This window comes from Megalops cyprinoides, chromosome 1 (assembly GCF_013368585.1).
Source record: "Megalops cyprinoides isolate fMegCyp1 chromosome 1, fMegCyp1.pri, whole genome shotgun sequence".
Lineage (NCBI taxonomy): Eukaryota > Metazoa > Chordata > Actinopteri > Elopiformes > Megalopidae > Megalops > Megalops cyprinoides.
Genome location: NC_050583.1, coordinates 31,993,514 through 32,013,995, shown reverse-complemented (window position 1 = coordinate 32,013,995; position 20,482 = coordinate 31,993,514). Strand labels below are relative to the sequence as shown.

General features: G+C 39.5%; 2 protein-coding genes and 1 non-coding gene across 4 annotated transcripts; 1 reads left to right on the top strand and 2 right to left on the bottom strand.

The window, feature by feature from the left end:
- Positions 1–7,294: 7,294 nt before the first annotated feature.
- On the bottom strand, positions 7,295–7,366 carry trnat-cgu. The gene has a single exon. It is a non-coding gene; the product is annotated as a tRNA-Thr (tRNA).
- A 363-nt stretch (positions 7,367–7,729) lies between these two features.
- LOC118787443 (RNA exonuclease 5-like) lies at positions 7,730–15,592 on the bottom strand. 2 transcript variants are annotated; one of them, XM_036543013.1, is made up of 20 exons: positions 15,365–15,592; positions 14,792–14,916; positions 14,595–14,713; positions 14,377–14,503; positions 13,562–13,697; positions 13,163–13,273; positions 12,988–13,076; positions 12,642–12,757; positions 11,988–12,126; positions 11,512–11,606; positions 11,240–11,342; positions 11,075–11,166; positions 10,875–10,995; positions 10,620–10,742; positions 10,401–10,538; positions 10,203–10,295; positions 9,602–9,809; positions 9,241–9,458; positions 8,972–9,081; positions 7,730–7,977 (listed from the first exon to the last, which is right to left on the bottom strand). In XM_036543013.1, the coding sequence occupies exons 1-20, from the start codon at positions 15,381–15,383 to the stop codon at positions 7,854–7,856; spliced, it is 2,406 nt and encodes an 801-aa protein (XP_036398906.1). In that variant the 5' UTR covers positions 15,384–15,592; the 3' UTR covers positions 7,730–7,853. The 2 variants fall into 2 exon arrangements, with proteins under 2 accessions (XP_036398906.1, XP_036398914.1); XM_036543021.1 differs by having other exon boundaries at positions 13,163–13,270.
- A 201-nt stretch (positions 15,593–15,793) lies between these two features.
- Positions 15,794–20,218, top strand: eri2 (ERI1 exoribonuclease family member 2). The gene is made up of 10 exons (XM_036532691.1): positions 15,794–15,816; positions 16,714–16,781; positions 16,916–16,996; positions 17,073–17,200; positions 17,289–17,439; positions 17,581–17,681; positions 18,506–18,587; positions 18,681–18,769; positions 18,944–19,095; positions 19,888–20,218. The coding sequence occupies exons 1-10, from the start codon at positions 15,794–15,796 to the stop codon at positions 20,216–20,218; spliced, it is 1,206 nt and encodes a 401-aa protein (XP_036388584.1).
- The last annotated feature ends 264 nt before the right edge of the window (positions 20,219–20,482 follow it).

The window sequence follows — 20,482 nt, the reverse complement described above, 5'->3', positions numbered from 1 at the left end:
TGAGAACCCTATGTGACTCCTCATTTGTTTTCTCATTAAGATACCTGAGAAAGGAGAGCATGGGGACAGATTTCTCCTGCCATGTCATATTGGCTCAGTTAGATTTGGAAGAAGCCACACACGTCTGTTGAATGCACAGAATGTCAATGACTTCACCAGCTGACAGTCCTGTTAGGCAGTGACTAAGTTTGCTGCCGATGTGTGTCTGTAAGTGAAACTGTCTGAATAAAACCCCTGGATTTTTTCAGCCATGCAATATTTTTACAATTGAAGTGTTTAGTAAAAAATTTACTGAAATGTATGGTATTGGGAGACAACTGCATGCATACAACATAGCAAGGAAACTCTTTGGGTGCAAGGAAAAGCTAAATGAAAGTTACAGTATAGTTTTATCCAACTCTGAATATGCTGGTATTACTGTTGGCAACTGTTACATTCCCTCTCCTTTCACTGCCTTTAGAATGTGGCTGCTAACCACGAGAATCCTAAACCAGCTATGATAATACATATAAATTTTGTGGATTCCGTTCCTTTCCACCCCCAGCAATGCATGGTTTTTGACTGCAGTGCTACAACATATTTCATTGTATAGTCTGAAGAAAGAGAATGTAACTGCTGTACTCTGTTGCTCATTCCCTGTCTTGGTCCAACTGTCTAAGCTACAACACCATAATTATACACAGACTGGCTCCATTTCCTCCCACTACAATCAGTGTGCACAGTAGAATCTCAGAATGACATGTAATTAGTTGTCGAACACATTAAGCTAAAACAGCATTCACTTTGTTACAAAAAATGATCTGGCCATTGGTTTATAGGAAGGAAGGACCATCTACTTACTAGGCTGAGAAATTCCACACTAGTAGGTTACTTTTGCCAGCTATTGATTAAAGGACACCCATGGTGGCTCTTTAGAATTAATACTTTTTACCTTTTCGGAAATAAAAACATAGACCTAGTTGCACGAGAAATTAATTAATTTCAGTCACATATTTTAAATTAAACCAAGGAATAGTGTTTGACTGGATGTACCAAGCACACACCAAATATGTGGCCCTTAATTGAACAGCTGTTATAACCTACCAAACAATATCCTGAGGTTTATTCTTTCAGGGGGTGACTCAATTGCTCTATAAATCCTTTCCCTGATGAGCACACACAAATCAATGCAAAAAATCAGTATAGATCAGAAATCAAATTAAATAAACCTATCTGTGCAAGATTTTCCTACTATGTTTTTGTCTTTTAATTTATTCCCCAGACAATGGATGAGTTGATTTTCTTCATACAAAATACATTTGCCTCATGGGGGTGTCTGATCCTAATCAAAGTATGAAGTAAAATAAATGATAGTGATTTTATTTTATTCCATTTCAATAACTTGAATATTAATATAGTTGTGTAAACTAGATTGATTAGAGCAAAAAAAAAATCTCACATTAATAAATAAAAATTCTCAAGAGCTGACATCAAAAGATGAAAAATGGGCTGCTTTTTTAAAAAAACATTTGTGAATGAGACGGCTGTATCCCACCCTGAGATGGCAGCTGGGCCTTCAGTGCCAGGGACAAAAACATCAGACTCTGGGAAATGGCTTACTTCATTCCTTTCAGATCACACCCTGCCTCTGTGACAGTGATGCTAACTTCAGTGGAATATTCTCCTCACATAGTGCCTTGCCGTCTCAACCATACAAATAAAAATGTTCACCTCCCGCATCTTCTTCCATACATTGCCAGAAGCAGACATTCATGTACTGAAAATGTAGCTTCAACCAAACACAAACTTTATTTGGATAACCTTGAGTGAGTATATTACAGCCCATAGTCTACGGTTTTTATGATTATGCTATTTATTCTACTTTTGCCAATCGTGACCAATCATTAGATCTGTAACTGGCTAAAGTGGCTAACCTCTCCCTGATCTTTAAGTATATTTACATTTATTTTTCAGTCATTGTTCTTGCTTACTGCCATATTAAGCATTCTGTCACTTTGTCTTTAATTCCCTCCTGTCCCATGACATCATCTGCCAGCAGTCTCATCTAACCCCTTTGCTTTCACATTCTGAAATCTCAATCTCTTCTCTAGCTCATCAAAAGAGACCCAAACTTGCTACTGTAATATTTTATTTTGTTCCAAAGCAAATTAATTCTAGATATTGGTTGATAACATTGTGTAATTTGTAATACATTACAAGTATCCCTACAACAGCAGGGTTATTGTCTGCACTACTCATGTGTCTGTCAATGAGACACAGAAGTAGAGTCACCTGATGTTTTCTGCTGGTAAATAGATGGTCGTTGTCTATGAAAAGCTATGCTACATCTTTTTTTTAATGGAAGACCTATTGGGTTTTAAAGGATACTAAGTTAATTTAAGTCTAAATGTTGCTACTGTAGGTAATACTCAGGATGCATGCAGTCAACTATGAACAAATACAGAAGATAACAAAGGACCTCACAAAGGAGCATTTCAGTACTGAATGCAATATGATCAGCCCAATTTGAAAGAATGATTATTTAAAACTTGTCTGTGCTAGTTATAGTAGCAGTGGTGTATTCTGTGAAAGCTTCATTCTACAATAGCTTGAATCCTGTCATATACTACCACAATTTTGTGGAGTTCTCAACCCATCCCTACAGATCACAGAAGAAACACTGTGAATCCTCAGAATGAAATGCATGCACATTCCAAAAGTGAATGTGTCGAATTCAGAAGTTGATTCCTAACACATTTTAAACAGTTGAAATTTTAAATCAGGTTTAATCAGACAGTTGGGGAGGTTTAGCACGTAGGACTTAGTGTTTCTTTTATATAGTTCTCCTTTCAGTTAAAATAATGATGAAAAAAGGCTATTCCAGTTGTAATTCAACGTGTAATATCATAGTCATGCCTGCATCTGAATAATATTCAGTTCCATTTACAACAACAAATGTATCAAATATGTGGGATACAAAAATAAACATTAATGTGATAGCAAAACTCTAAAGTCCTCTTTCCAGCACATAAGTCAAACATTTGTCACAGGGTAAATCAACAGGCATTGTACCTTTAAACGTGATTTACAATTTGTAGTATAATATGTGTAGCAGAGATCCATGCATATCATCTCATGTCATTATTTTTGTGTGATATATTTCAATTCATAAAATAAAACCAGTCCCATTATAAATTCTAAAAGCTTATTGATTCTGTAGTGCACAAAGAGATGTTCCAATGCTTTTGGTGAAATGTTGTTGCACTGGTTGAAGGGTGCTTAATTATGCAAACTGAAAGCTTTACTTTGAAAATAAAATGATTTGACTGTTTGCTGTTTCAGTTCCCAACCTTTTAGATGGAGATACTGCATATAATTTTGAATGTTTTCTTTAACCACTGCATTGCATAGTTATGTAAGTTTGAATACTAAACATGCCAAATGAGAATGTCAACAAGAAGAAATAATCAACAAGGTAAAGGGGGACTGATTTCTGTAAAGCCTACATTTAGTGTGAACTTCAAATTAATCTATGTAACATTTAACACAAGCTACGGGCATAGTTTATATGCACATAGTGTATCTCAAATACTTCATAACAGTGCTATTTCAAGATTACTATTAACTGATTTCTGTCGCTCAAATATTGTTCTGCATGTTAAATATAAACTTTTACAAAAAAGAACATTCCAAACAAATGGGGGAAAAAAACTAGTATTGCATTTGAAAAAAAAAAATCAATAAAATGAGCACGCTGAATTGCTGTTCACCAACAAAAGTAGAAAAACTTTTGCCGTTTTTCTAAATTTATTAGCCATAAGGTTTTTAAACACGGGGACAAAGCATAAGCCATTTTAAAAAAAGCAATCATCTAAAACTTGTCTGTGATAAACTCGACCAGTATCGGCTATGAGCGATAGCTATATCTGTGCGTTAACCGGACTGGTGATAAGTGCAAGAGCAATAAGGATTTTTAGGGGCATTATGATGGTGAAATTGAAACACAACTGCCCCCAAAAGCCCCTCATTCTCCCTGCGGCATTAGCAGCGCATATGAATTGGCATATTTGTCGATACGAATCACACTGATTTTGACTGCCGCTATTTTTCAGAGGAAAGAGTTGCTGGGAAATGTGCAGCAATGTTGATTTGTGATTTGAGATTAAGGAGTCACTGTATCCACTTTAACAAATCCAGGCATCCAAATCCTGATCTGTTACGTCTGTTGATTTGCTCTTATGTGGAGTTGTATTTATATCAATGCCAGCGATTTCCTTTTGGGAAATATTATTGCAAACATTTCACTGAAGCTGGGAGAGGCGTTGTTCATGCTGACACAGTGCGTGCCAGAAGCGGGACTTTGCGGGCCAGTTGGATTGTAATGAAACTCATCTAGCCCCCAAAATCCCGTATCTGAGGTCACCACCAAGAGCCAGATGCATCCTTATAAGGCACAAGACGGTGTATTCGCTACTAATGACCTATTAGATCCTAGTATTTTAGTAATTAATATCCATTTTATATATTTTTTACATTATATGTTACTGTTTTATTCATATATTTAGTAGGTATTCAGATGAAAGTATTTTTGTCACGCATGGGGCCATCCATGTGATGCTTCCCTTTACCTCAACATTGGGACCCTGGTCGTCTCTAATCAGTAGAAATGATAGTCAATTTAAAAATATAACAATGTGGTAGTCACTTAGTAGTAACAAACTGGCAGCTCTTGTACCAGAACGTATCGGTTTGGTGCGTCTCTCACAGCCATTTTACGTTGTTTCTTTGGTTATTTATAAAGTATTTAACCACAATCTGGAGTTCCAATCCATGCTGTGAAGGATAGCCAACAGTGCATTTGGATTTTGATAATGTTACCATATTTACATGCTGCAATGTTCCTCACACATGTAGCATTACAAAAGAAATCAATATAAATTATACTCGAATTTGCTAAGACAAAGTGGTCGGTACTTGCCTTTACTGGCAATGACTACATGAAACTTTCAGATTGACTAAGATCTCTGGATAAAACATCGTAACTGCAGGCTATTTAGGCGACTCGTCAACACGTGTGCTGCATTTTCTATGGATCTATAATGTAGTCATTGTGGGATATAAGAAATATGACAAGCACTTATCGATCTTTTATCATCAAATATTATGTCTGAGACTGGTTATTTTTATGAAGTCAGCACTGGGCGTTTAACCTGATTGAGTCTCAGACAGTGTCCTCGGTGCTTCCCGGGGGACTTCAGGTATAGATCTCTCAGACACAATCTGTCTGCGCTCAGCCACGTAGAGAAAGGACTACAAAATACCCGCATTATTTATTCATTGGAATTTCTACACGTCTGTGTAATTAGAGATTTTAATTAACAAAAAGTCAATTCAGAAAATCGCAGTGTGTAATAACAATAACGAATATTTCCCCGATATAATTTCAGAGCTATTCTGCAAGCCATTAAGAAATCATTCTCTCACCTCCTAGCTTTTCCAACCATGTGAATCAGGAGACGTGCGAATGAGCACGCTTTTTTTAACACATTAAATAACCTTCTAATTGGAAAAAGAAACGTACTGAATCAGTTTAAACTTACCATAATTATTTCAAGGAAACCAGCAGGCTAACATGACACGTACGTCTCATTTTCGGGTCCTTGTTTCTTTAAGAATATATATATGTTGGTGAGTGCAGCCGTGTCTGGCGTTGCTAACTCAGTGCATTTTAAGATCACACTGCCTGCTCTTCAAACATTTCTTCATGGTCACGCCACTGGGTACGAAGAGGCCAAACGAGGGGGAGGCGCAAGAGAAAATAAAGATTTAAAAAGAGAAGAACATTTTACAAAGATATCCACAGCAAGCAAAGCAGCTCCATCTAAGACCAGCTCATTATAGTCCCCTTTCAAGATTTGCAGCAAGGAGGATCCTCACTCAGCTCCCGAGCGGATAACGGCACGGATGTTCTAACAGAGGCAGCGGTGGCGACGCTGCTTATCCTCATGCTTTAAAAAAAGGAGAAAGTTTATCGCATCTGGCTCGGTATGGAGGTGTGCAGTTCTGACAAATTTTATTTTCCTAGAAGTAATCTCCAAATATAGAAACTAGGAATGGCCATTCCTAGAAATCCAGGGGACGTCATAACATTTAAAAGACTCCATTGCTTGGCCGACATAGGGCGCTGTCGAAGTTTGAGATGCCCGCTGGGACTTCTCGCATCTTCCATCCACCAAAGTCATACTTCTCAAGCAAGTTCATGAATAAAAAAAAATACAAATTCTTAAAGCTACTGTTTCCATTCAAGCCCAGTGGATCGAATTTGTGTATGAGGCAAGTGCGTGTTTTTATCTACTTATAGACCATTACCTTCAAAGGGCTAATCAATTAATACCAATTAAATAATCAATTAATAAGTATTTTTAGCGTTTTGAATCTTGTTTTAGGTCTATTCATTTTTGCATCCCTTTAACTTAAATACTATGGCTGTGTAGGGCTACCTTAGGTGCCTCATTATAGGCACAGTACATGTGACGACAACATAATTCTACAACAAATATGAATTTAGCCACCGCTAGTAATCATGGGTCAGTGTTTTACGCAACATGATGAGCAAAAAACCTGAGACGTTTAGGGCTATCTGTTGCCCCCTGCTGGACTTAATGTTCTTATCTTTATCATAAAATGCAATTGTGTACTGGATAAGGGCATCTAGTTAAAAACAAGTGCGTCGAAGTGCATCTACCAACTTATCGTTTGGAAATTTTACATATTAAAATCAGATTCTGGAATTTCATTTCCAAATTCATACAACTAGATCAATTCACCTATTACTGTATATTGTTTCACTGACATATCTTTTTCTGCTGATACTGTGCATTGACTGAAGTGAAGATACTGGTTTGTCGAACAAACGTGCAACAAATCTGTCTCAGATTTACAGTAAGCACATGCTCATATAAAGGACTCTTTTACCGGAGTCAATTATAGTAATATATATATATATACACACACAACTATAGACCAAATAAATCGCAACAATGTGGCAATCTGTCTCGCAAGGTTAAAATCTAACACAATGCAATCATACAATGAATACATGCCATACAGATTGGCCCTTGAGATGTAGGCCACTGCGTCCAGACGGTCATGTGGATTTACGGGGGCTTTCTCACTGTTGCTTATACAACCATTCCTACGATTTCACAAGGTTAGTAAGTAAGTTTTGTTAATTTTGCAAGCTAAACTCATCATTGATTTGCAGTGCAATCTAGTCATTCAATCAACCAAAATTTCACTTGCCATTTTCTACCAAAGGCACGGACGGGGTTCGAACCCGCGATCTTCGGTTTACGAGACCGACGCCTTACCACTTGGCCACCGCGCCTGCGCTCTCGAATGAAAGTGTACTATTTAAGCCTTAAACACGACAAAGACCTCCCGTTAGACTGTTGTGTGACAATACTACCGAATATGCATTCGTTTTAACCATCAGAAAAAGTATTCCAACAATAACTGAATAAAGGCTTATGAAATATCTACCAGAAGGCTATGTTGTTGCATTCACGCTAACAAATGTTAGCTATTGAGAGTGGTTGGATTAGCTGCCGCCACATACCGTAAGGAATTGTGGTGACAAAAACACAAAACCATCTCCGTTACAATCAGAAATAAGGTTTACATAACGAGATAAATACAAGCAACTTGCCTTTTAAATGTATAACAATATATTTATATTGTTCACCGTTTGATTTATAAAAGGGGGATACTGTATGATAACGTTATTTAAGGCAAACAATTTGGCAAAGTAGCTAAACATTTATGGAATCCACAATACGTTGATTTGAACAAAACATGCATTGAACAAAACATCATCAGCAGTGAGTCACAATTCTTTCACTGTCCCGTTCCAGTTCAGATCCAGAATTCTTCTTAGATTCGGCTGAGGAACTCCCTTTGACCCCAATCAAACATAGACCTGAGAAATCTCCATCAGCTCTGAAAAAGAAAAATGACAGCTTTTCAGACCTTGAAATATGAAGAGGGACAATGAAAACTGTTCTTGTGATAGTGTTTATGACCATACTACCCAAAGCAATTCGGAATATTTGACTGCATCAACTAGTGTCACATAAAACACGCTTCACTGAAAATATAACAAATGGGAATTATATTTAAAATTAATATAAAATTCATGATGAAAGTATCATGCCACCTGCCTGGCATCAGGTGGATTTATACAGTGACACACTGATTCCAGGGACAAGCATGACAAGTTTTTGTGCTTTCCTACAGACTGATGATTGAGAAACGGTTGCTATTTCCATCCTCACTTTACACGGCCAAGGCAGCCTCCTGTAACTGTTACGCTGATGATGCAAAGTGCCGTCAGAGGATATCATGTTTAGAGTATATAAACCCAATGCAATTCAGCCCTTACGCAGAAGAAAGCAGGAATACAACACTAAAGCCAACACTGCTCTCATCCTGTTACCCACAATCCTTGTTAGAATTTTAATCATATACACAGCACAGCCTCGGATGACTCATTGTAATTTGATTCACAGGACGATGATTACTGACGGATTGTCTTTATATGCTCCCAGTGAACGTGACAACTATACATACTAAATGCTAATCTCTGTTTTGAAAATAAAGTGCTGATTAATTTTGTTAGCAGAAATGAAGAGTTTGTGTGTATAAATAAGAATTATACTTATTTTTTTACCACAAATTCTAGATGCTGACATCATAAACCTGAAAACAGGCCATATGCGCTGGTTTTGATGAGAACTGAGCAATGAACAATGAGCTGACCACCAAAGATATTAAATCCTTGACAGCAACATGTTAATGCCTGTGCACACTGAAGAGGGTAGGTGAAAGAGAACTGAGGTCACATAATATGCAGTTTGTGCTTTCCAGGATTACTAGGATTTCAGTTTAATATGCTATATCCTTGAGCTACAAGAATACCATATAACTTTATTACCTTGTCTGTCCAGGAAGAAGAATTACACTCAGAGTGTTTTTCGGTAGAGCCTTGAAAAGTTTGCCCACCTTACGGTCAAGTTTTCTCATCAGATCCTTCATTTCACTCTCCTGTGTAGAGAAACATGCACACAGAGGAGGCCATGTAGCTGTTTAAACCATTACAAATCACCATTTAATATGCAGTACCTCTGGTATGCTCAATGGATCTCTGGGTATCCATGTATCTGTCTGAGATGCATGACTCTGTGCTGTAGGTTGGACACTTACATGACAAAGCTGCTGATCAGAGTAGTCTGATTCTTCAGGTACACTGGATTCACCTTCCCCTGAGTTCCACTCCTCAGAATGATACTGTTGAAGCTGTGTCTGGCCAGTCCATGACTGGAGGTGGGAGGGAGTCAAAGCCTTACACACCTTTACTTTTCTGCCTTTATGTTCCACAGATGAGTTTAAGGCAGCCTCCATGCTCTCCACATTTTGATACTCTGAAATAAAGAAGCCATATTTTACGTGGCCAGTTTTAGACAAGTTCAAATGTACCTCATTATCACAACGAACAGCCTATTGCTGTGAGATCACAGTCTAATCATTTCACTGTCTGTTTCACTTCCCAGTCTGAAATACTGACTTATGAATGCATGTTTCCTGTGCTTCCTCAAGGAGGGTTTCTTGGGCAGAGCCATGCCCTCAATGGTGCCAAACTGGCAGAAGGCCTGTTGAAGGTCCTGTTCTGGCATTCCAGAGATGTAGATGACATTCTCATTGAGCACATCATTCTCCAGCTCCTGCAAGATCACCTCCAAATCCAGTGTGGACTCCTTGACAGGCCTCAGCACCTGGGAGAGGAATGATAAACTGTGGTGGGGGACACACAAACTGTGCTACATGCATGTGCACATGGAGTAAAGCACAAAAACCACCTTATCAGACTTTTACCCGTTCAGATCCTGAATCCTACATATGTTGTGTGGCTTTGATAACTAGTGATATAATAATTGTTATCATTTATTAATTTTTCATTATTCATTAATTCATTATTTATTGTATCATTTATTACTAAAACTAATTACAACAATAATCATTCATTTTTCATTTTAAAAGGACTAATGGAAGCACATGAGCAATGGGTAAGGGGAGGGGAATATTAAGCAAGAGAATATCATCTGGGTTTATCTGAAGAAAACACACTGCTGGCTACAATTTTTTCACTACAGTTTACAAGTGCCCACCTTAATAGAGTGGCCATCCAGCTCATAGCCATTTAATGAACCCACGGCCAGGCAAGCTCCTTCCAGCAATTCAAATTCAACAATTGCATGGGCCTGGAATGGAAAAGACACAAACCTTATATCCTTATGTTATTGACCTGGTGTACATTTTGCTCTTTAAACATACATATGTGCATGGCATGCTCAGAGAAAACCTACTCTTTTTGTGAAATTTAGCAGCCTCACAGACTGAATGGGACCACATCTCCGAAACAGCTTCCTCACTGACATTGCAGTCCAGTCCTTGGGTAAAGGTCCCACATAAACTGTGCACATTTCTCTCTGCCTGGCAAGCATCTAGAATGTGACAAGAGAAGCCTGCGATTAGAATAATATCTCTAACGGATCACGATTTTTCAGATATGCAATAACTGCTACCTTTTGAAAAAGTTCATCACTTTTCTTGCCAGTTGAGAAAGCCTCTGTTTTCTCTGCTAAAGATGGAAACTGCACCACGCTGAAAAAGCATGATGGTATTTCCCTTTTGAAGGAGGACAGGACCTACAAGAAGAACAAAAGAAATGATGCCTAGTACAAACAGCTCAGTACAGTAAGCTCAGAACAGTCCTCTACCCCATATAGTGTGTGACAAAGCCTGGAGAGGCCTCATGTAGCCGTTGTCCTGAGACTGACCTCCCCATCCGAGATACACTTCACCGTGCGCCACTGCCCTGCAGTCCGTGATGTGTCTATCCTCGCTGCTCTGCCCAAGTGAACCGCAGACCGACCTGCAGCCTGGAGAGCCTCTGTGAACCTGACAGAGCATCATGTTACTACACAGACACAGCTATGTGCAGAGCTCTGTGCTGCAGAGATGGTTTTTACCAATGCACCTGATGTGAGGTATGTGCACAGCCCCATTCACCGGTGTCTCCTTCACTGTGGCATGTCCTCGCCATACTCCATCTAAATTTAACTCAACAACCTGTAAAAGAGAGCAGGAGCTCAGCACCACTTGTTTTCCTGTCCATGTTCAGTGAGTGAGAATTCTGACTTACCTTTTTCGGGCCTCTGCTGATGAAATACTGCGCCAGCTCCAGGGCGGCCACAGCATCCTCTGTTGGATTGTGACCATTCTTCCCCTCGCACTGGATCTTTTTGCTGTGAAACATGAAGAGAACTGAGGTGTCAACAAGGGTGTCTCTGTACTACCAGGAGAGAAAAACTGTGCTTTCAAAAAGGCTTGAAAGATAATCTTTTGTAGCCTGAAGGAAGAGATAAATAATTGCACAAATAGTACATGGGTAAAAGTGGAAGCCGGCTCACTCACTTCAACACAGCCTCTGCCAAAAACTTCAGTTTAAACCTCTGGCCAGATTCCCTTCTGAAAAGCAGCGAAGTGTCAATGACGTGAGGGTGGATCAGCTGAGGGAGAAAAAGAACCGCTATGAAGCACAAGTAACTTGTCAGTTTGTAGTAAGACACAGAGCAATCACCAGGATCACAACATGGGAAATAAATAAAGCTCTTGTAAGTTCAATCCTTTATTCTCTGAGAAAGAAACAGTTGACATAATGTGCAATGGTGTGTTAAGCATTTCAATTGTGGTGAACTTTATCCTTTCAGATTCTTAATTAGTTACAGATGTGTGTCTAGTTTGGATATTTATTTTATATTTCACTGATTAAACTTTATCCATAGATTAATACAGTGCACATAAATTCACTTGACTTCCCTATACTTCATACTATGACCTTATGTACACATGCTTCACATTGTGGTTGTCAGTTTTATTACTGGCCTTACATTCAAAGCCTGAAGGTCATGGTTGAGAGAATGGCCCACAAGCACAGCATCACGGGGTAAGGTCTCCTTCAGCTTGGCCTGGACGTCTTTCAGCCTTGTCGTTACCGGTTTTAGCAAAGCTTTTGTGATCCCTGAATACCTTGGATGAGCAAAGTAAAGAAACCTCAATGACAATCCCTTTTTGAGTCCGTCCTTGCAACTTCACCTCAGTCGAACCCAGAAACTTTCATAGGCGTAAATGAGATCCAGATGGATGCTGGGGAAAAAAGCCCAGAACCTTGAGGAAAACAGCATTTCTAAACTTCAGCCACCCAGGCTTTTATAAGTGATGTTGGCAGATCCACTCTGCAAAGGTAACGTAGAACACACTGTGGGACTGGCTAACGCTTCAGTCCATGGCATGATTTACACAGAAAACCTCACAAAGCAACATTACACAGAAAGCATGTTCCACTTTGTAGCATTTGTAGCTCTGCTTACCATGTGTAAATCCTACCCTAGCACAACCCAATGCCACCTAAGGAGCAGCACCTTTATCCTGACTTCTGTCCTAGTGTATGTCCCTGTGCAAACTATGTAGTGTGAAAAGCATGTCCTCTTCCCACTTTTATAATGTGCATGAGGCTGTTGTTCTGAGCACTGGTGCATGCATACCTGGTAAGGTAGTTGAGGATTCGATTCTCTGGCTTCACTAGCTCATCTAGCAGACAGCGACCCCCGCTGTCCACCAGGGAGACACGCGTCAGCTCATTTCCACGCTCTGTCAAACACTGAGAAACACGAAGGTTTTAGAGACAAACGCTTTGTTCGAGAGGCAGAATTTTTCCCCACCAGTACTATAGATTCAAAACACAATTTCCAGAAATTTCATACAGAAAACAAAACAAAACATAAATAAAAATGAAAAAAACATAAATCAATAAATGAAAGCTGTTTGAGAGGAAGCTGTGTCAGGGCTTGCCAGCCTGGCTGAATGTCACAACAACAAGGTGTAACAAACCATTTCACAGTCGAGGCCATAAAGGGGACTGCTGTCTGAGACACAGTCATCACTCTCCGTGCACAGAAACGTTTCATAGCCAGGGTGCCCTGAAATTGGAGGGATAAACAGAATTTGCCTCTTACGAATGCTTGCTGTCATCATTACATTTTTACAAGAGTGGTCTCTCCCTCACCCTTCAAAGGGAAGGCTTTCTTGCCCATCTCCTCAGTGCTCAGCAAGTAGTGAGTGAGACCTTGTGTCTCTGTTCCATATTTGCGGATGACAGGGTGCCAGGTGAGGTCTTCTGAGGAAAGAGAATATTAGCACATGAAGCAACGAAAGACTGATAAGAAAGCCATCAAAGGTGATGCCAATTTTGTCTCAAGTACTCACATATTCATCACAAACAAATATTTTTTGTTCATGTACTTACAACAATTACTTCCCTAATTGATTACAAAACAAAAATGTAAAACTGTTTAACATTTGCAATACATCTCTTAATTCAGTCTACTCTGACCTGAGGTTCAAACTATTCCCAGTTATTTGAGCTGTCAAGTCATGTTCACACATTATACTTATTTCATCTCACCTTTCTGATGATCCAAGTTGTTTGTGGTCACAGATATAGTTCTCTCAGGTAATGGACTGTTACTTTCTGAAACTGGCAGCTTGGTATTGAAGATGTCAGACAGCACATTGCCAGAGGAAGGCAGAAAACTTTGCCTCTGATGAGAAAGAGAGAAATTTATTTCATAATAAGTTGACGTAGTAATAATAGCAATGACTGAATACTGATGGGGTGTGGCTGACATTATTCTATTATACATGACAACTAAGCAACAGCAACTATACCCCCCTGGAATCCTCTCCTGCTACACAGCTAAAGCTAAGTGGGGCTGGGACTGGTTTGTAAATAGATGGGAGACCTGCTGGGCAAATCCTGTTGCTACCTAGAGAGGTGTCTGTGCCAGTAGGAGGCAGTCTTCTCAAGTGGAAAACCCAATGCACTAGCATAAAGACAGGGATGCTGTGTTCTGTGTAAGATGTAAAACAAAGGTCCTAACTCACTTTGATCCTTCAAAAAACCCATAATACTTATTGCAAAGAGTGGGGAATTCTGTGAACACCTCCCATCTAATTATGCCAAGGTTTAATTGGTTACATAAATTCCTCCCTCTCTGTCTCAGCTGACATGTGGTGGCTTTTCTTGGCAGATGTGAATGCTATATAATAATAGTGGTTGAGGTGAGTGAGCTTTACATTAACGTTCTTGGAAACCAATGAAACAATGGTATACAATGTACAGTGCACTTCATGAAACAACACATCCAATGAAAAACATATTATTGAACTGTTAAAAAGAGCAAAGTATAAGTGCTAGAATGAATTAACTTGCTGACTTACAATCCTGTACCTCTTCCTGAGATTTTTGAACTGTAGGTAGTATCTGTAAAAATGGAGTTGAGTGAGGCCCTCTAAAACTGTCACGTTAACTCCACATATATTCTTCTGGTGATGGAGGTAACACCAACTGGAAGAAGAGAAAAGCAATAATGATGACTGGACTTAGTGTTTAGGATAAATTTAATAAATTTAGGGAAAAGCTTACCACAATAGCTTACCTTGGCTGTTTCACATTGTGTTTAACCCCCAAAGCAGCAAACAGAAGTAATTCTATTAGCTGTTTCTGGGTTATAGTTTTATGGACTTCATCAAAGGACAGTGACAGACATGGAGTGCCCTATAAATAATGGTTCAGAGTTTAGAGAACAGTAAATAGTTAAGATACCCAACAAAACAGAAATGAGACTTCACTCACCTTTGATTCCTGAGGCTGTGGGGATAACTCTGGCTCCCCGGTGTTGTCATGCAGCTTCCTTGATTTTCCAGCTCTGTGATCTGAGACTAGGGCATCACCGCTCTTCCTTTTACACCCAAATGTGCCTGAAACAGCCATTTGCGTATAGGTCTATGTGTAACCCTGACTTTAGACAACACATCAGCGATCTGAAGTCAACGCAGCATCAGAACTTTGGTCAGAAGGTGCCCTTATCACACGTTGAAACTTATTATGATTTTAGAAGCGATTTTAGAACAGCTCGCTGGCTAGCTACCTACTTTTGTCATAGGGAATGTTTAATTATTGTTAGCAACACACTACCAAGAAAGTTACTTAACTACGTTTCATGAAATACACAATACAGAACACGTTTAGCCTAATTATTGTTAATTGTACTGTAACGTGACATACTGTAGCTTGCAACTTCAGTAATTACATTAGGTTACTTGAGTAAATTTGGGGGCTACTATAATTAAGTATACTCTTAAGTTAAAATAAATGTACCCTTGCAGCGTAGCTAGAAACCCAGTAGGTAAAATTAAAAGAGGATACCTCCTTGCTTTCCCAACATTGTGCGAACAACGTTAGCAAAATTTCAGTCATGCCGCAACGCCTGCCTGCCGACGGAAACCATGCATCGCATGTTTCCGACAGAATTCGATTAAGTGTCCCTGCAGTGCAGACCTAACTAGTAGAGCCGGAGACAACGTCAACTAGTTCTACACACTACACGTTCCTCCTTTCTGCAACTATATCTTAGTTTTTGGAAGCGCTGAGTAGTCATTGAGAAGATTCGGTGATGGGGCATGTGATCGCGATACAGAATTTTCAGTGTAAAGCGTAGTCCTAGTAAATTTTGGTAGTTTTCCTCTCACACAGGGAAGTGACGTGTTTACGTCATCGTCACCGGTAAATTTAAAATGGACAAAACTCCCACCAGGCAGATGAGACGCATCAGCTAACAATCGTGAAGACAGCGACATGGCAACAAAGAAGCTAGCTAAGTACGAATGTTGTTTACTGTTCGGGTAGCTGTCTAACGATAGCTAGCATATAAAGTCTATCGTATCTCAAAACTCTCTCTATCTAGCAAACGTTAAGTAGATCGTAAATACCTAGCATCTTGCCATCGAACCAAGGGCACCAAGTTCGTTTGACTAGTTAGAACAGAAGTACGGTTGTGCTCGTTTGGAGATGCGTGGCGAAATAGCAATTACAACGAGCCGAGATCACCGCAGACCTTTGCGCCATCAAAATTGTGTAGTATGAAAACCCACACCCACAAAACCTGTCACCCTAATGTGAAAACGACACATTTATTCATTTGGCAGACGCTTTTATCCAAAGCGACTTACAAGTGAGGTAGAATACAACACCAAAAACCAACAACAATATTACGCTGCATGACCAAGTTTCAATGGTTGTCCAGACAAGGAACAAGCTAGCTGGTAGAGATAACGAGTGCGTTAAACCATTACATTACACAATTCTGGTCCGTGTGTTGCACCAAGTGGTTCTGAACGAATGAGCTGCATTTGGCATTCAGGTTCGAATGAACTTTCCTGGCCTGAAAAAAAGGATAAAATTAAGGTGGTAGTTTGAGCATGTACCCAGTATGAATCACTCGCAGTGAACTTAGGGAGAAAGTGTCCTTGTTTTGGCTGGCAAGAGCTGGCTAATGCATTTAGTCTGTAGTTATGCTTACTTACCATGATAAGCTTGCCACCTAGCTTAAGTTATGTTTGTATGTCTGTAAATGAGCTAACGTCTATATCCAGTTTGCCTCACTGAAAATGAGATTTCTGAGACGAGACGAATGCATAGCTAGGTTGTGAGAAGAGCTAACTATGGCTAGCAATAACTGATTGACTGTTGGATAACTACCTTTGATCACTTTACAGGGAACTTGGGTTGGTTAGAAAACGCAGCCGGCCCGCTGATGAAAACCTAGCAAAACCGACGGGCTCGAGTAAGTGTTTATTTTGCGGTCGTACTCCTATCTGGCACCAGTAGCTGGCTAGCTACTTAAGTTCACGTTATAGCTAAGTATTTAGCTATCTATTAATCCTGATGGTGACACCTTAGATATTTGTGTGTTTTCAGGGCAGTTCTTTTCCTACCTGATAGTCATTGACTTCGAATCTACGTGTTGGAAAGAGAAAAACAGTTATGGACAAGAAATAAGTAAGTTGTTTTTTAGAAATAGACATGTTGTCTTCTGTTTAATGTGACTAATGAGCATAATTAATTTTCACTTCAGTTGAATTTCCGGCTGTTCTTCTAAACACCTCTAATGGGAAGATTGATTCAGAATTTCATACCTACGTTCAACCTCAGGAGCATCCCATACTGTCTGAGTTTTGTACAGAGCTTACCGGTATCAGACAGGTAATTTTTTCTCCTATATAGAGCCTTGTGTGTCCTTTCTGTTGTTGAAATACTCTCATACCTTTGCCATATTTGCTTTTGCCTTCAGACGCAGGTTGAAGCGGGAGTTCCCCTCCAGATATGCTTGTCACGGTTCACCCGCTGGCTTCAGACATTACGACAGGAAAAGAACATAGTGTTTGTCAATGAAAAAGTCTGTGCCGCCACGGCTCATCCCTGTGCTTTTGTCACTTGGTCAGGTGGAGTACACAATATGTTCTGCTAACCATGGCACCTTACTTATTCCACTCATGGTATAAACCATTCAAGATGGTATATTTGGCAGAACAGTATTAAGTATTGGGGGTGTACTTTACCTATTTTTATTTATTTTACTTCAGATTGGGATTTGGGAGTCTGTCTACAGTATGAGTGCAAACGAAAGCAAATCTCCAAACCTGACATTTTGAACAGCTGGATAGATCTCAGAGCAACATACAGGGTGAATATTATAAGTGTGTGTTTTGCTCTTTTTTTTTTTTTTGTTTTAATCTTCTGTAACTGACTGGTCACAGTAGTTTACCCTTTAGGGGTAATAAAGGTTTAGTTGAATAATGATGATACTACAACTGTGAAAGAATCCATAGTCTTTTCATGCAGGGTGTTTGAAGTGCTCTCTAGTTACATTAAGAAAGAAACCGTGCAAAACAAGCAGTTAAAAACTGAAAGGTGTATAGGCAAATGTATAAAGTAATAAGCTATTTGTTTAAATAACAAAAATGTATGAAAATAAAAAAAATACGGTTGCTAAATGCAAGTTTAAGTACATGGGTTGTTAACAGGGATTTCATATTGGGGGCCCTGATGTGTTCTGGCAAAGCATTCCACAATTCGGGGACATGTACTGATAAATCTAGGCCTTTCTATGTCTTTACAGTTATCATGGGGACACAGTTACCTGAGAACCAATTTCTACCAATTGACCATGTGGTCAATTGGTAGAAAGCAACCCACTGACTAGATTATAGAATGTCCTTGAAATTAATCAATAAAATCTTACTCTGCAAAAAGCAACTGGTGATCAAGAGGCCAAGCTTGGAGTAAAATGTTCAAACAGGGACCAGAACTGATTATACCAGCTTATGAAGTGTTACATAGTGGAAAGTTTGATTTTCTTGTGAAAATATCTCCTTTAGATGTGGAGCATTACTTTCTTGTGAACCTTTGTGCAGTGGTTTTATATGTGTAATACTCAAAATTGAAATGTGGCATCTTGGATTTAACTAAAGTCTAATTTAATGAGGCAGGTATTTTCTTCTTTCTCAGCTTTTTTATAACAGGAAACCAAAAGGACTGAATGGGGCCTTACAGGATCTGGGACTTGAATTTTCTGGGCGAGAGCATTCAGGTGAACAGATTTTCTACAGTTTTGGTGTGACATATGAGATCATTGTAATCACCTATGTGTATCCATTTGTAAACATTATTTTTTTTTTTTTAGGTTTAGATGATGCCCGTAATACTGCCCATTTAGCCTGGAGAATGATAACGGATGGGTGCCTCATGAAAGTGACCAGGAGCCTGAACAGGGTGAGTGGGTATGACATCGATCCTGTTGCAGCCATTCTTCCTTCAAGTATATTCAGGTGAATTTGTTTTTATAGTGATGCAGTATCTGACATTCATGTTCATTAAACTTCACCGCTGAGTATGGTTCACATGAAATGGAAAAATTAAATCTCCAACAAAACACTGTTTTAATAGGAACCACCACGGACAAACCCCCTGTTCATCAATACCCAAATGAAACCTGACCCTGGCAATGTAGGTGCAAATGAGACAGGAGGAGGGTCAAAGAAACATGATATGAAACAACTAAAGCCTGGCAGTCATGAAAAAGAAGCTCATTCATCAAAGTACGAGGGCATCATTGAAGTGAGTTCAAACTCTACCTGTCATTATCAAAGTTTGGTGTTGCCAAAAACCCTTCTGAATAGAGTGACAACTTCAGTTCAAGAAAAGACATCAGTGCCATCACCTCTGTATCAGCTTGATTCTGCAGGATCACCTGTAGCTGCACCTTCATTGACAAGTCACAGTCTGGTGCTGGTGTCCACCACTGTTCACTGTATCACAAATGCACCCAAATCAGACACAGACGTAATCTCTGACAATGCGACTTTGGATGCTGAATGTGAGACTCCATTTTTGGTAGAAACAGAGGAGTCCAGCTCATATGATGATGTAATTCTGGAGGACACTGAACCATCTGCTGCTGCCACCACAGACACTTATGCATTCTTGTCACATGACTCCACTAGTGAGCAACTGAACATAGACTGTTCTCTTGCACAGATCAACTCTCACCATTCCAATCCCATTGTATTCAAAAATTTGAACACAACGGTCTATTCGCTTGAGAAGGCCAGACCTTGTCACCTCAACAGTGGTGTATTTAAGACTCCTCTTATGTCATGTAACAAACCTAAAGATAAAAGTGTATCTTTCTCAAGTGAGCCCTCTTTAGCAAATCCCAAAGAGTTCACCTGTGGTGCAGACAAATCAGCGACACGTTCAGAACTTTACATGATCACACCCCACAGCTCTTTTACAATCTATGAGGATAAGGATGCTTCTCATGGGTCCAGGTTGCCTTCAGTTAGAACAGGTTCAGTTCCATCCTTGCACCTCTCTTCAACTGTGAATAGAATGTCTCTTTCCTCGAGGGGCGGAATCAAAGTCACGTCGCCGTTGTGCAGTTGTGGCCGCAGAGCCAAGAGGCTTACTGTAGCAAACGGAGGACCCAATCACGGCAGGGTTTTCTATAGCTGTCCCATTGGGAGAACAGGCTCTGGAAACAAAAAGAGCTGCGGGTTCTTCAAATGGGAGTCTGTGCTTGTGAAAGATAAATCAACATCCAAAGCTTCCACCTCTCTGTGTTTTGTACCTGGGGCAGGCTGCTTGTCATCTGGGAAAAGTTTCAGTAACAAGAGCCTCTGTATTCCTCCACCTAAGAACTTTGTCTTGAGACGTCTTTAAGAAGTTAACTTACAAGCAGACAACTTGAAATATTTGTAAAATGTTGTGTATAGTGAATTTTTCTGTCTTGAATCTGGTCTGCAGTTAATAGTTTATAGGATTGTGCATATATTCCAGTTTCAAAAATAATGTCCATTCCATGAATGTACATATAATACATTTTATTTGCATAACACCTTTTGCACAATAAAATGCAGCCAAAACCGCTTCAGACAGGTAAAGAATAAATGATGGTAAAATCAAATAATGAAGCTGAGAAAATTA

Coding starts and splice junctions, on each gene's coding strand:
- LOC118787443 (XM_036543013.1), bottom strand. Junction 11,167..11,239: donor TCAGCAGAGGCCCGAAAAAG/GTAAGTCAGAAT, acceptor TCTCTTTTACAG/GTTGTTGAGTTAAATTTAGA. Junction 10,743..10,874: donor AGTGTATCTCGGATGGGGAG/GTCAGTCTCAGG, acceptor TTCTTCTTGTAG/GTCCTGTCCTCCTTCAAAAG.
- eri2 (XM_036532691.1), top strand. CDS start 15,794: ATGGCAACAAAGAAGCTAGCTAA. Junction 15,817..16,713: donor GCAACAAAGAAGCTAGCTAA/GTACGAATGTTG, acceptor ATCACTTTACAG/GGAACTTGGGTTGGTTAGAA. Junction 16,782..16,915: donor AGCAAAACCGACGGGCTCGA/GTAAGTGTTTAT, acceptor GTGTGTTTTCAG/GGCAGTTCTTTTCCTACCTG.